This window comes from Fusarium flagelliforme, assembly GCF_020744385.1.
Source record: "Fusarium flagelliforme strain FIESC 12 MPI-CAGE-AA-0113 chromosome Unknown B0J16scaffold_8, whole genome shotgun sequence".
In the NCBI taxonomy this organism is placed as follows: Eukaryota; Fungi; Ascomycota; class Sordariomycetes; order Hypocreales; family Nectriaceae; genus Fusarium; species Fusarium flagelliforme.
Window position 1 is genome coordinate 2,052,609 of NW_025763510.1, and position 15,635 is coordinate 2,068,243.

A 15,635-nucleotide genomic window follows, 5' to 3' on the forward strand; every position below is an offset into this window, starting at 1 on the left:
CATGTTTTGTTCTGGGACGGCATAATTTACGTGCCCGGTTTATTCACGAAAAAAACCAGAATGTTGGTATTTTCAGATACGGATGATCAACATGTGCCTTGAAAATGGGACCATGAATATCATCATCGCCACCCACTCCAGGTCCCTTCACTTCAGATCAGCGTTTTTCAGGGTATGACAGGCCCAGCGCCAGGCCAGGGCCTTTGGTTTGGTGCAGAACCCTTCCCTTCTTTGTGTTCCAGGGGTCTTCTTTTTTTGCCTCGGGAACTGAAGGCCGCCCACGTCGTCAGATTTTACAAGGTGGCATGTGGTGGGATGTCGAAAATAGTCAGCATACAATGATTAGAGTGTGCATGTGCTTGATCTTTTTTACTTGGCGCTTTTTCCCATGACATGTTCGCCCATATCTTGACGGCTATTTGAGGAAGCTGAAAAAGATATACCAAGATGGCTTGGGGCTTTCGGTCGGCGATCGATAGTTTTGTGGCGGTATCCATTGAGAGAACAGGAACCTAACAGAGTGAGACTGACCGAAGTGAACTTGGATGACATGGATGTTTGGGACCTTGACATGGTTGATTTGACTGAAATGTGAACTTGTGACCGCCGGCGTCGGACGCCAGCCATTTCCGATTCATACGCCTACCTACCTACGCATACGCACAGTATGTCATGTCCATCGAGGAGAGACAATGAAGATGAATAGAAATGGATGAACCCATGTACCACTACCGAAACCAGACCAAAACTAGAACAGACCAGACCACTGCAGGACCAGGCATTTGCATCTGCATCTCTCATCGCCCCGCCTGCTGCTGCTGGGCTCTTCTCTTTAAAGCCAAAATATGTACCAAGGCTACCCGCGTTGTCGGTCTCTCCTGGTCTCCATGCTTTTCTAATTCCAACCTACCGCTTCTTTCCATTGCTTGTCTTGTCGTCACTAGAGACTAGCCCAAGCCAATCCAACCAACTTACTTTAGCAAACCTCCTTCACATTTTTTAATTCTCATCGTCACCTTTTCTTCTCTTTCTCATACATTCCAATACCCTTTTATCTTCCTTCGCCTCTTATACTTTATTGCTGTTGAGTTCAATTGCTCCCACAGCAACAGCCCTTTCTCAAAGGCTAAATAAAGCACTACTCACTTGTTTTTGTCCGCCCCTGCCCCTCTATCACAGGCCAGGCGCAACGCAACGTAATAGCACCTCAGAAACCAAGTACAACCCAGTCGAGTCCTGCACCGGCCAGCGCACGAGTCATCCAATCCGATCCCTGACCTTTTTCCTGGTTTCTTCTTCTCCTCTCATCATGGCCACGCCAGAGAAACCCCGGCGACGGTTTATTCCAGAGCCCATTGAGACCACCTTTTCGACAAGTCGATCAAGCAAAAAGACAGATGAGCAAAACACAATGCGACCAAACCCAGAACCGACCCCAGAGCCCTCGCCTCGCTCGCCATCCCCTGGCCTCCACGAGCTGCAACAGAAGCAGTTGCGACCTAAGCGGCGCTTCGCTCCCCAGTTGATTGAGTCTTCTCGCAGGAGTCGCAGAGTGGGAGATGCAGGACCTGCTACCAAACCTACCGACAAGACCGATATCACCCCCTACACAAAGAACATTTACACCGCCACAAAACACCGCGGAAAGAGACGGGACGATGCCCACGATTCACTCTCCAATGGCCCCAGACGTCGCGAGTCCGAAGATGAAAATGTCGTCCAGTTCTTGCTCGAGATCGCTGCGAAGGAGGCAGAGCGCCAGATGCAGGAGGCTGCTATGGCTGCTTTCCCCAACAGTCATGTGCGCGAAGGAAACGTAGACCATTTCTACTTCCGTGAGAGTTCAGGAAGCGATCAGTCACCCGAGAGTACTTCTCCCGTGCACGAGCACCACTCAGGCAAGCACCATCATCACAATGTGCGGCGGCAGTCTTCCGATAGCAATCTCAACTGGTGGCATAAGCATATGCAAGAGCATGCAGAAGCCAAGCAGGAACAGCAAAATGAGGATGCTATGGCTATCGATGAGAAGCCTGGCGAGATGGACATTCTGGTCGAAGAGCCAGAAACACCAGGTTTTAAGAAAGACGAGGATACCATTATGCGCAACGATACGACCGACACCGCGGAGCTCGACAAGATGGACCTTGAACTTCCACCGGATCCAGTCTGGACCACCTCCAATACGCCTCGTGATAGTACTAGCAAGCGATCATCGATTGGAGTCAGTGGCCCGATTGGAGAGACGCATATGCCGCTGCTTGACACTGAGTCGTACCTGACCGCCGAACAACGCAACAAAGCCGCATCGCCGGCACCTGCAGCATCCCGGCATATTGGTGAATCTACGATGCCCTTCATCCCATCGGCGCCGTCCGCTGGACCTGCAGATACCTCATTTGCCAAATCTTCTCAAATACCCCCGGACACCGGCGGTTTTGCATCGCGCAACGCTGCCCGCCCCTTTGGACGACCATTTGGAGGCTACGGGCGTGCATCGCCTGCTCCCTTGTCCCAGAAGAAGCGATTCGGTGTTACTCCACCAATGCTCGGCAAAGACCTCGTTTTCCGAAAGTGCCCGTCTCCCAAGCAGACGAAGCTCGAACCCGATCACTCATTCGCAGAACGACATGCTGAGGAGAAGTTCCGGGATCTATCGGGCCAGAATGGTCTCTGGCGAGGTTACTGCTTCAGATCAGACTCGAACGATGCGTACCTGGTGCCAGCAGACCTGCATGCCCCACCAATGTTGGCTACGCCCAGACCGGCGGCCAGTCCCGGTGATGCCTCGCATATCAGCTCTCCACCTTTGACAGACGAGCCTGTCCCCATTAACGGCACGACCAACGGCCAGACAAATGGTATCGCTGAGCGCCGGACACGGGCCGGTCCTCCCAAGGGGCTCCACATGTTGCATGGCATCAATGAGCGCCTACAGAAAGAAAAGGCACATGTCGAGTTGGAAGAGAAGATTGAGCATGAGTTTGACGATACATTCGTCACGCAAGTGTACAATTACCTTTCTCTAGGCTACCCCGCCATGGCCCGCGCTTACGATGGTGAGCTCTCGCGAATCAGCACGATGACTATTGAAGATCTCGAGAAGGATGACGAGAAGCAACTTGCTCAGGGTCATCTTGTCGAGCCTGAGGCCGATAAGCCTCGAGATCAGAGATGCCCCCGATGGCACGCTCTGCAATCTTATATCAAGGAGTGGGCTAGACAACATCCCAACCTCGACAGCATGGATCCCGTTGGATGGGGCGTTCGAGAGCGAAGAGGTAGCTGGGCTGTCTAAGCTGATACTCGAATTCTTTTTGCGCGATTACCGACTGCGTGCGCTACGTTCAAAACCTCGACTTATTGAGGAAGCGGATCGATTGCTTATTACTGTTTTAACCATGAGTGGGCGTTATGTTTGAGCAGCGTACGAGTTTGTACGTATGCTTCCTTTCAACATTTATAAGAAGCATGGCGGGACGAGGACGTCCCTAGAGCGGGGTTTGAAGGTTCAAGAGTACCTAGAGGAGGATTGATATATACTAAAGCAGCGTTTTGTGAGGCTTGATTGGCAGTGGATTGTCTAGACATTGCGGAAATCTATTAGAAGACCGAAGACTATGGCGGAGAGGAAAGAGAAAAGCAATGAGGAGGATGGAATTGGTAGACGTGTTAGAGTACACTTTTGTGGATGAGTCTCCAATTGTTAGGTCTTGCTACACTATTGGTGTAGAGAATATATTTGCTTCTCGTCCTAAAGGGTCGAGAGTTTTCGTTTGCAAGCAAGGTCCGTCCGTCCCTTATGTGATCTCAATGTTATATTGCCCGCTATGTATTGACTCTAACCTTCCTTCCCGCTGGCTTCAATAACCTTCCACGTCCTTCCACCAACATCAACGTCATCCTCCTCCTTCAGATTCTCCTCACCCAAGATCTTCTCAATAGGCAACTCCTCATCACCCATCCTGACAGTCCTCTTCCACCCACTCTCCGTCCACTCCCATCTCTCCAGCGCAATCCTCTCACCAACCCTAATCAACCCCTGCGCATGACGTCCCAGTCTAACAACACAACCTCTTACACCCTTCTCCTCATCCTCCACTTGCAGAACCAGCGCTCTAACAGCTCCCTCCCCCGGTACAGCAGTCGGCGTAGCATCATGCCAGAGCTCTTCGTACTCGGTATCAACACCCGTATCGGGATTCACCATACTGCCTTTCTCGAGAGTGAGCTCGTTGGGTTGGGGGTACATGAAACCCGAGTCATCGCCTAGAGCGCGGGAGGATATCCATTGGTAGAACGTTGAGTGGGAAGTCAAAGTGCCCGAGGGGTCGGGTTTGAGGGTCGAGACTGTTGTGCCGGCTATGGCCCAGTCTAGACGCGACAATGGCAGAGGATCTGTTATATTTTAGTTACTGTTCGGGTGGGGATTTGGTACGAGAAGTGGTGTTTGAGTAAGTACCATCTTGGCCAGTCCAGCTGGAATCACCCTCTGGTAAAAGTATACGTAGATCGACGAAGCGTTTTAGTCGGGGGCTTGTGATTACAAAGGTTGTCGTTGGCTCAGAGGGCTCATCTGGAAGCCAGCGGATAAACTTTCTTATGGAAATTGTGCCCATTGTCAGGTTGGATGTATGTGAGGTTGATAATGTGTGAGTGTGAAGTTGAGTTGCGTATGAGTGATGGAGGGGTGAAATTGCGGGGGCGGAATGTGCGGAACAACCACACGACATCTTGCCTTGGCTGCTATCTCATTTAGTAGTCAGATGCGCAGAGTATATCGTGAAATTTAGATATGGCAGAAATGACACACGTTCAGGTTGAAAATTTTGAAAGAGATAAAACTTTCTAGCAGACTGAATTTTATAAATTGTCCACTGTTGTGCAGTGCAGAGCACCTCAAGCTTTCAGGCTGACCCACTCGCCGGCAAGTATAAAGATCACACTCTCCCACCATTTCGCCCGCCTCTTTTCCTTCTTTTTTTCCTCAAGATTATGGAGGGGCTGTTTTGTGAGAGACCGGACACCGAACTGTCCGAGAAGCGTGAAAAGAAAAGCGTTGGAGGTTAGCCAACAGAATCTTGTGGCAGCTGGGTTATTGACCCTACCTGTGTCAACTACCATGTCTGGGTTATTGTGGGTAGATTGGGCAAGGTAAGTCACTCTGATACTCTTACATTGTCAGAATACGGAACTCACTGAAACTTCACGCATCAGATTCACGAGGGAAGTCGCCGGGTTAGACGAGGCGGCACGTCACGCAGACAATGATGCACAGTCTACAGTTGTTTCACAACACACATTTGGACTTTCGATGGAAACGGCTGAGTCTGGAAGTGGCACAAAACATTTGGAAGTTCACATCATCGAGCGGATTTTCACAGAGGGATCACTGGGGGGAAGATGTGTCAACAGGCGTCGACCTGGCCCCGAAAGGCGTCGTCACTATGTGGAAGGCATATACCTATGGGGTGCTCCCCACCCAGCACCCCGTCAACTACAAAGATGGGAAGCAGCCCGCAACGTGAATTGGATCTGCGACACCGGACAACATGACTGGAGTTAATTTAGCCCTTTCTGGGAACGAAGTAGCCATTGAATGGGCTGTTCGTAGATTCCCGGGCATGAGACCGTGATGATCATCGACCCAAAGGGTCAACAAATCTGAGTCTCTGGGGGTACAAGATGGGAAAACACATGAGAACGCTGAGAGAACAGAAGGATAGGCATGAAGAGAGCAAACATGAAGTGACACTGGCAGGATTGAACAGGAAGACGCTGGAAAAGCGAAGAACGAAGAACGAAGTCGCTGACGGGAAACAGATACATGAATGTGACGAACAGGAGGAGGATGGCACAATAAGAAGAAAAGAGAACTCTGGAAGGGAAGAAAGGATGGTCAGGGAAGAGGAGGGACAAGATTGGGATGAACAGAAGGTGAGGATGTTGGGATGGGATGGGATGATGAAGAAGAAAAGAAAATCAGGACGGGCGGATGGGAGGAGAGGATTTTATGGTCAGTCGTTGGACGTCTAGAGGGAAGGTGCGTGGGTGGGAAGCTCGCGTCATGTCGTCGAGGAAGCACGGAGCTTGCTCCTTCCCATCGCGACTCCTAAGGCAGGCGGTCGTTGGCTGCCTGATTCACCCAACGGAATGCCATCGACGACCACAGCACCAGATAGAAGGAGATCAGTTGAGGCGAGTTGATTCTACGGTAAGTGATGATAATATTACTACAGTTCTATCTTGATCTATCTCTCCGAATGTCTTTGTACAGGTAGGATGCGAGGATGGTAAGAAACACTCGTTCAAATGTGCAGATAGATGACGCTGGTGGCCTATCGGGGCCTCACATGGACCTCCCGATCTTTCTGGGAAGGCACAGAGTAAATGTTGGGGCTTTATGTTGGGGCGACGAAAAGTCATTTGGCTCGACATAGGAGGAAGGAGCAGAGCAGGCACCAGCCGGACGGAGAATGCACGCAAAAGAGACTCAAGCGCAAGAAGTCAGGAAATAGATGCTATAAATTGTATAAAAGGTCGAGAGGCATCAATTTAAATTTCGTGTATATCTTGAAATGTTGTCTATCAAGGAGGGCGATCCATTGGGTTCATTGATTGCCCCTTTTTGACCACTGTGATGTCTGGAGCCAGATGTGTAGTCGACCAGCAGAGCCTCAATTATGCAGGTGGATGCCGACTAATGAACGCCTGATCTATCTCCAGTATGCCAGCTATCAAAGCTTACCGCGAGGACCTCAACGAAATCGTGCATGGAGTAATCACGCAGTTTATCGGGATCCCGACTAATTTTGCGTAGCAAAGGGATGCAGGGGAAGCCTCACCCGCGACTCCAGTTGGAAAGATCCGTGCAAAGAAAGAACGTTGCCAGTTGCAACAGTTGAGAACCTCGACTTCACGGCTACCTGTATCATCCAACAACCTAAGACAGGTACCTACCTATGTACTGAAGCTCTGGAATATAGAATTCCCTATTGATGGACGACTTCCGATATTGGGCCCGAAGCCCGATCTACCGTTCCTATTTCTACCTGAGCCTTTGACACCCCGTCCACGATCGTTGAGTAGCGCAAGACCAAGCAACAGCCAACCTCAGCGCTGACTCGACAACTGTGCTTCCTTAAAACCCCCGATAGACTACTGGCCACCACGAGGTCTCGATAGAACTCACCGAGCAAAAGGTCAACCGACGACATCGCCTGCGAGAAAGCTTACCACGGCGCCAAAAGTCCAGCGCCGATCACAAATCCAGCCAAAACAGCAACAACAGGTGCAAGCCCTGCGGCTTTCGATAAGTTCGACGCCGCGCTTCCATTCTCGCCAACCTCCTCAGTCTTGTCTTCTCCATCGCTCCCACCCGTCTCAGTCTCCTTCACATCCGCGGTACTAAACGCAGTGGCCTCAAGATCCGAAAGATGGTGTACCAACGCAACAGCAGGCAGCGTCTTGACGACAACAAGCGTAGAAGTATAGCTATCGCCTTCAAGGAAATCCGTCAGCTTATCCACCTTCTCAGTCCATGTACCCGTGAAAAAAACGCCAGAAATGACACCGGCGGTGTTGGACACAGGTTCTCCTTCAACTGTGTGGACAGCCTTCCAATCGGGGAATGAATCGCTGTAATCTCGGACACAGATACCAGTGTACTTGGCTGGATCCAGAGATTCAATGGACGTGATGCAAACTCCCCACACATTAGGGGTCCATCCACTGCAAACCAGACATTAGTCAAGTAGCGATTGTAGGTGGATATATGGGATATTACCTTGGGCAACAATAAACAAGTGTCTCGGATGGTTCCAGGAGTTTTGGCCAGATCTCATTCGGGCCAAGGACTGATGGAGAATCTGGGTCGCTGGGCGTCTCGAATTGTGTGTCGGTGTTAGTGAAGACACCACTTTTTACTTCAGATGCCGCCCCATCACCATTTTCGAGTACAGCAGCTGTCGTCCAACCTTTAGGACAATGAACACCAGGCGAATGGTAGTTGAGGAAACCCAGGTCCCATGGATTGAGTATCTTAGTGGTCAGGGCGTCATAGGAGGAACCCTCAGGTACGCAATCTCCAATTGGATCACGGTCGCACGTTGGGGCGCCATGAAGAATAGTTGTAGCGTTACTGATAGCGTACAACAAATGGTCGGTAGTCCCTGCGGTGCATGAGGGTGGAGGGGTATAAGTTGTAGTGAGAGGACCAAAATTGGTAATCGTAATGCCAAAGAATTCCGTAGCAGTAGGCATATTGAATGACCTTCGATTTTATCTATGTGAATATGGACTGTCTTGATTAAGCAGCTTGGCGGTAATCAGTTGTCGTTTATATAGTAGTCCAAAGAGACGCCAAGAACATACGTTGTTAGTCGTGGTTCGGCGTAGACGGAACGGTGTTCCGCGACTGGCGTGTGGAGTTACAATAAAGCTATGCACTGCCTTCATTGTGATTTCAGAGCCCAATCTCATGTTCTGACTTCGGTGATTCCCTCTCCAAGGTTGGGGTAAGGCACAGCAACCTCTACCCCTGTCTGGGAGACCACATGGCAAAGGTGCCAAGTACTCGGGCACCAGAAAGCTGACAGACCGAGACATTCTTCATATGATAGGCAAATGAACGCTTCATGGGATATATATTGTGTACTTGTGCTGTGTCTAACCTGCCGTCAGAGTGTCAGAAGAATTAGCCGCCGAGACCATAACAGACGAAATAATTTGGTTAGTTTATGCGAGCTCAGACTGGCATTTAGGCTACTTCATTTCGGCGCCCTAAGTCTTAGAAGTCAATTCCTCTGACACCCACCCGGCTGACCGTAAAGCCAAGCTTCTTGGGCACTTCTAGCTTGCTTCGCTTCCGTATCATGGATGGGGTTGACAGTCGTATGGTTGTAGGGCTGTGGTTCTGTCACATTGCACACGGCCGAAACAAGAGCAACAAAGCGCTGTCATTCTCAACAGGGCCAACACCTGATTCCCCATCTTACCAGTGCTACACCATGGAGGGTCTTCGGTCATGCCAGACTCTTCCAATGGCAGCTCTGTAACCGAATGGACGAACTCAAAGTGGCCATACCTTTGTAATTTGCTGTGCCGAATTCCGTTCGGTGCTGTGTTGTCGTCACTGTGGCCGTGGGAAAGGATGAGAGTTTGGTATCGCTACCACTTGAGGTACGTCGGCCTGTACCTTGTTCGTTCTGAACGCCGAGCCAGTAACGGTAACTCTTCTCGTGTTTGTAGCGAGGATGAAGAGGACGCCAAGTCTGTGGCGCTGTTTTCGCTTAACACGGCACGGCAATAGTAGGACAGCTGAAGTAGGACCTGGGCTGAGCCGCGTTGTTCTAGATCACCTCACGAGCAGGCTGATATGGTAGCTGGGACTTCTACTGAGCTGCGACTTGGAAGTTATCCTTGATTCCTTATGTTCCGTATTGCGGGGGGCGTTGAGACCACTATGTCATGCTAACTGGAATGGTATTCGAGAATAAGATCGGTGTTCAGGTGACGGAAGTTTCGTGGACGGTCTGCGAAATCGACGGGATTGCTGGCCCTAAGAGAAATGTGTCAGAAGTTACATACTGCCAAAGCTTGAGGGGGTTGATAACATATCTGTCATTGAGCGAAGTACAGGATGTGCTGGGCCGGTACGAAACCTAATAAGGCTGGTGGTGCTTCATCGCAGCTTAGTCGTAGAGCGAAGGGAATGCCGGGGACGGGTCGAAAACCTGCAGCACTCTAGTCGGGTACCGCTCTATGGCAAAAGCGCCCTGAAAGGGATTGAGACGGCACTCACTTGCTGACACGGATAACAACGTGTTTTCGAAGAACTGGAGTGTGAACAAAGGGAAGTTTGACAGTCGGGAAAGGGAGTTTGCTGGAGCGGAACGGCAAGCGGCAGATACCTTCTGACCCGCTATCCAGTTGGTATCACCCGCGCAATTGCCGGTAAAGGAGATAAGATGCGAGATAAATCTTACGAGAATCTTGGCTGGCGTTTGATCATACTTTATAGCAAGTTGTAGATAACCTCGCATGAAGTGTGGTAGCTCATACTATATGGTTGATTGGCAGGGCTCAGAAGATAGGGAGGTGGGATGCACAAATGACGGGAAGCGCAGAAGAGAAGAACAAGTGATGAGGTGTATGTTGAATGCTCGATGTGTACAGTGATGTTTAAGCGCTTTTGACTAAGTGACGCTGTGCGTAGTGGTGGAAGATGGTAGGTCATAAGTCTCAGTACAGCACCGGCGATACTTAGCGATCAAAAAGTAGATTTATATCTTCCTGGGAGTCCACGCAGATAAGAACAGGGGCTTTTAAGAACAGTCACTATGATTAAGTGTATTTCAATGCACAGGGACAGAACGTGGTGATTTGATTTAAGTTTTTATTCCTTTCTGTTAAGACACAACGATGATAAGACAGATACCAGAACCATTTCCAAGACCACCAATATCCTTCTCCTTCTTTGCTCGTCGAGTCTGGCTCGGAGTTCTTGAGCGCTTGTGCCACCCTAAGTCATCTGCGGCGAGGGTTAGGTAGGATGAAGGGAGGCAGAAGTGTCGAATTGACTTCTCAGCCCCTCGGCCCCATGGAATAGACGGGCGATGCCTGGGGGCCACCCTAAATTGGGATGCAGGAGACTTTCCCATCCCTCGCCGCTTGGTTGACGGGGAGATGACTGACGGGGTGGCACAAAGCGCGGGGCTTATAATAGAGCCCCGGTCAACTGCCACGATGAAAGGTTAGAACTCGATCGATGAGAGAAGAGAAGTATACTTACTTTGGGGCTACCAGCCCAGACTTCCACCCGCAGCTCGAAGGACGGAGAGTCTGCGGGTGGCAACTCTCCCGGCAAGTTCTTGCTGTTGCCTGTTAGCTGGTGCGACTTGTTGCATTGATAGCGATGACTTACCAAGGTCAATGGACGCCCCTAGCGGGTGCACCGACGGTCCGTTCGGGGTGAATTTCACCTATAAAGAGTCAGTAAAGTTCACGACGAGAAGGATGGGAAGATCATACTATTGTTATGACCGTCGGTGCACCCTATTCCTTGGGGCGACCCGGGCTAAAGTCTTGCCCTATCGTGTGTGCCGGCCCGAAGGTCACGGAGCCAACCTGACTGGAAAATGCTGGTGAATTCGATATTGGGCCTCTGCCGGTGGCCACCTGGCATGCGCCTTGGCTTGTTGAGAGTCAGTGTCATTCATGCCGAGGAGGTTGGGATATCATACTCGTGGCGACCACCGGCGCACCGGCGATAGTTTGGGCCAGCTGAGCCCTCTGGCTAAACTTTGCTCCCCTCTCATATACCCTCCGAGAGTGTTTTAGTCGGCCGCACGCCAGAACGGGCTCGTGGCGGCAACTTGCTAGAAGAATAGGTCAGAGAAGAAGCTTCGTACAAAGGGGATGTGGTATGAGCGTACTAAGCACGACCGATGGCCAGAAAGTGGTGTCGGGCGACCAGCTGCCCAGAAGGCGAGGCTAGGGTGTGCCTCAAGGCACGTGTGTGTGGGATATGGGGGAGGTGTTCCGAGGAACTGAGGAGTCAGTCACCTCGAAGAGGAGGAAGAAGACGTGGCGGTCTTACCTGTGTTGTGGGCAGCGAGGCATCGCATCGAAGCCACTGATGAAGAGGGCTGATGATGTTGAGGGGTGAGTGTGATAGTCCAGTCATGGAGTGATAGTTGGGAGTGAGGTGATGATGATTTTGAAGAGAAGGAAGACTTGGGGAAGAAAGTGGGAGAATATCTAAGGAGTCAGGGTTGTGCGCAAAGCCCTAGAAACGTGTGACGAAGAGGAGGGAGGCTGGAAGGGCGAGGGAGGCCGGTCTCAGATGTGCTATTCTCTTCCATGGGTTACTAAGATATGCCGTCCGAAGGCCGGTGACGTTGACCCCCCAGCCTATTGACACCCGCCAATTCCCCGCGAGCCCACCCCTTGCCAGTGCCTGCAATCATACGAATAGAACCAGCTGCTATTAGAGAGTCTGTATTTATGTTTGCTATTATATTACTTGAGGTATTGCCTCTTTCTTTGTTCCCTCGAATGTTTGATATGGATACCTAGGTAGTCGAGCTATTCTTTGGGCGGTCATGCAATGTAACCTTAGCAATCGGGGAATCACTTTTCAACATCAAGACGCACTAGAATGTTTGTACATAGCTCTTTAGTAGACTACTGGGTGGCAGGTCCCTAAAATCGGGTGCATCGATAATTTGCAGGAGACCATACCCACCCCCACAGCAGCCAGATGAACGAAGTGCAATCTGCGTCCCGTTTTACTGGAGCCAGATGTCACTTACAGTGAATTCATCTTGAATCTTATAACATACGTTTGTTCCTCTTATCGTATCACTCCATATATGATTCAGATCACGAAAAAGCTCGACAAGGAACGTAGCCAACACACCCCACTCGTCCACTGACAGCTATCCAGGCTGCCGGCCGCACAGATCTTACAACTCCACGACTATACTGACGCCAGAGGTTCATTCAGATAAGGCTTACATTCCCAATTCTACATACCTCTTCCCCATATCGATGCCAGTGAGCGCACCCAGCCCCTGACAGGATCGAGGGGTGTCGATGATGAACTCGAACCCTTCCAAAGCTGCACTTCTGCTAACATCTGGATGGTATCAAGATAATTTAGAACATCAAAACAGCAGCACCTTCTCTACGTTTCCACTTGCAGTCGTCAAGTCTATCTCGACTAAGCCCCTGAGTCACCCTTAGCTCAGGTCTACGCCCGAGCGCCCGAACATTCCCCAGCATCACGACCTATACACTTTACCAAGCTTTGAAAATACTTAAGGGCATTCTACTGCTGAGCTCACAGCATATCGCAGCAGATTCTCGAAGAAACCAGCATCATCAGTCTACGCTTCCACGTCTGAGGGGAATACAGAACACCTACGCTCGCTCTTATCACTAGACACACAACTCAGAATGCAGCATAAGATCGCTCCGTAACGTACATATTGCTTCATTTTGTCTTTTCATTGTTACCTGAGTCTTCAAGCCCAGTCGCTTCCCTGTGCTAACCCAAAACTCGCCTCCAGGTCGAAATCATACGAGCCGAAGCGTTCTCATCTCACACTTTTTAAAGAAGGCAAGCCTACCAGTCCCTTCAAATTCAGACATGAATGTACCGACTCGATAGTACTCGCCTGGTCTCTTCGCTGGATAGATCAAAAGTCCATAAGCCAACCGTTCACCTTCAGTTTCGAGTTCCGTTGAACCGACCTTGACAGAATCGACATCGCTGTTGCTGCTGGTCTGACTGAAGAAACCTAATGGCTGCCCATCTTTATTACCATTGCCCAAAGGCGCTTGAAGGTTATCGGCCTTGCGTCTCTTCTGCTTCTTCAGTTCCGTATGTGTCTCTCTGCGATATTCCGGCCTTTTCAAAGTATTTCCCACTAACAGGAGGCTTATCGGAACGTTGAGGCTTCCTGTACAGCTCAAGCTCTCTTTCACTACGAAGTCTGGTTCAATATCTGCTAGGTATTGATCCCCTAAATGGAGAGTTTGTCTTGGATGAAGCTCATCATCGCCTACTTGTACGTACTTCAACTCCTCTTTTGGAGAAAGTATCCTTCCTCGAATGTCAAGATATGCGTTGATAATCTCTCCAAACGGATTCGAACCTTTCAGAACAACTTTAGCTTCAGTGATCTCGACCTCGCTTCGGATGTTGTCGATGTATTCAGATAGTAGCGGTAGAAAGTATACTGCATTGAGCCGACCGGAGAGAACCCAAGACTTGGCTACCCAGCTCCAGGACGGCGCAACGTATGGTGAGGGTAACTCAAGTTGTATCAACAAGTCCTTAAAGCTGACCTCTTGAAATCGGCGATAGGTGGTCCATAAAAGGCCTCGGTGAAGGTCTCCTTTCCACAGTCCCGCGAGATATGTATCCTTTAATCGATAGTGGAATAATGATGCGATTCCAGCAAAGGACGGAAGAATATCTGTTGGGTGTGCGAACGCCATATCGAAGCGAGAGAACTCTGCAGCCACGTCGTTATCCCACGCCTCATATACTAGTGAGATATCACCATCAGTTAGAAGATCTCGATATATCATTTTGAAGCCGCGTCCTAGATCCTCCCGCTGGAAACCCATAGAATGGCCGACGCTCTGACATGCGAAATGTAGATTCTGCTTGCCGAATGTAACGATCCTACTCGAGCCCATCCTTTCCTGGAAGGTCCAACCTCTCTCATACCATTCAGCTTCATATAAATCTTCTGTGGCAATGTAATGGAAGAAGGGAAGATATATGGTGAAGAAGATGGATTTGCCGTCAGGTTCAAGGGGATGGATTCGGATGGCTGGCGTCTTGTCCATTTTGAGAATGAAACCTTCTTCGCAATTAGCGGACGAAGCTGAACATATGGTCATGTGCGCGTTGCTGTAGATATTGTCCATTTTAGTGCATTGGTGATTCCAATCGGAGCCGAAGTCTTGAAGGATGCAAAGCGCATCTATCCATAAGTAGCTGATCCCGAGTTCTCTGGTGACGGTGATGGCGTCTTTCGCAACCTGGGGGAGCCTGTCTTGTGGTATGACTTGCAAATGGTCTCCTATATTGCGTCTTGTGGTCTTGAGCTGTTGATCAGAGTGTGGAGATGGGCCCCAGCAGTACGTGAGCGCTGCATATTTCGGTTGTTGATCAGATAGTAGAAACTCTGGATCATCAGATGTGATAACGAGACGAGGTTCTACTTCATCAACCTTGATCAATCTGTCTGGCACAAAGCCCTTCTGAGGATGCGCATGGTTATGATGACGAACGCATGTCTCGATCTCGGTATGAATCCAGCCCCTAGACTTGGGTGCGAGATGTGTGAATGGCTCTGCAAGGTCAATCGTCGTACTTGGGGGTATGCTGCCAACTCCTGTAATCGGGCAGTCGAGCGTGAATTCTTTGCTGTTGTTATCACGGCCTATACTATGTTAGTCAGAAACAGTGATATATGAGATGCGACTTGCCCTTTGCGTCGACTCTGACCCTCAAACACTGAAGCTTGAACCTGTCATTTGTGGTACGTTGGACCAAGTAAAACATTGAGAGATGAATGTCTTGGGTATGCATGTTATCGAGTTCAACGGCGAGCCACCAGCAATATAGTAGAGAGTATATATGACTGCAGAGATCGCAAGACTCTTTCATTCGTTCAAGGTCATCTCGTAGAAGAGGCCAAGTGCCACTGAATTTCCGGTCGAGATCCAATTCCCACTCTGTCACATTTCCAGCAGGCGAAGAGCTATATAACGCCTGTTGGCTGATTTCCAATACTTCGCATCCTTTGCACAGTTTTGCAACACGAGTACGATTGGAGACGGACATTGAGCCGGACATGCAGGTGGAGGGTTGAGGGTCGTGGATCGTCGTCAAAGTGGTAAATAGTTGAGCGTGGTTCGTCGGGATTCAAGAACCCATGTCCATATCCAGATTGGGCAAGTTTTCTGACATAAGCCCCGCGGCCTGGAATAATTGGGTTGAAAAGAAGAGCAACATGCGAATGGGTTCCGCATATCTAAAGCTCTTTGGACTTTAATCTGCTACCCATCGCCACGTTATATCATATTCGTGTCTGAGAATAGATAAAGAGATG

The 15,635-nt window shown here is 49.9% G+C and overlaps 4 protein-coding genes across 4 annotated transcripts; 1 reads left to right on the forward strand and 3 right to left on the reverse strand.

Annotated features, from left to right (window-relative positions):
• Positions 1-1,156: 1,156 nt before the first annotated feature.
• On the forward strand, positions 1,157-3,570 carry B0J16DRAFT_197281 (uncharacterized protein). Its single transcript, XM_046122899.1, has one exon. The coding sequence runs from the start codon at positions 1,310-1,312 to the stop codon at positions 3,296-3,298; it is 1,989 nt and encodes a 662-aa protein (XP_045978120.1). The 5' UTR covers positions 1,157-1,309; the 3' UTR covers positions 3,299-3,570.
• Positions 3,571-3,841: 271 nt separating this feature from the next.
• On the reverse strand, positions 3,842-4,619 carry B0J16DRAFT_325275 (uncharacterized protein; the record flags this gene model as incomplete). Its single annotated transcript, XM_046125874.1, has 2 exons — positions 3,842-4,398; positions 4,463-4,619. The coding sequence occupies 2 exons, from the start codon at positions 4,617-4,619 to the stop codon at positions 3,842-3,844; spliced, it is 714 nt and encodes a 237-aa protein (XP_045978121.1).
• A 2,122-nt stretch (positions 4,620-6,741) lies between these two features.
• On the reverse strand, positions 6,742-8,643 carry B0J16DRAFT_197341 (uncharacterized protein). The gene is made up of 2 exons (XM_046122900.1): positions 7,787-8,643; positions 6,742-7,731 (listed from the first exon to the last, which is right to left on the reverse strand). Exons 1-2 carry the CDS (start codon positions 8,260-8,262, stop codon positions 7,233-7,235), a joined length of 975 nt encoding a protein of 324 aa, XP_045978122.1. The 5' UTR covers positions 8,263-8,643; the 3' UTR covers positions 6,742-7,232.
• A 4,391-nt stretch (positions 8,644-13,034) lies between these two features.
• On the reverse strand, positions 13,035-15,400 carry B0J16DRAFT_311884 (heterokaryon incompatibility protein-domain-containing protein). Its single transcript, XM_046125015.1, has 3 exons — positions 15,006-15,400; positions 13,305-14,947; positions 13,035-13,229 (listed from the first exon to the last, which is right to left on the reverse strand). The coding sequence occupies exons 1-3, from the start codon at positions 15,377-15,379 to the stop codon at positions 13,081-13,083; spliced, it is 2,166 nt and encodes a 721-aa protein (XP_045978123.1). The 5' UTR covers positions 15,380-15,400; the 3' UTR covers positions 13,035-13,080.
• Between the last annotated feature and the right edge of the window lie 235 nt (positions 15,401-15,635).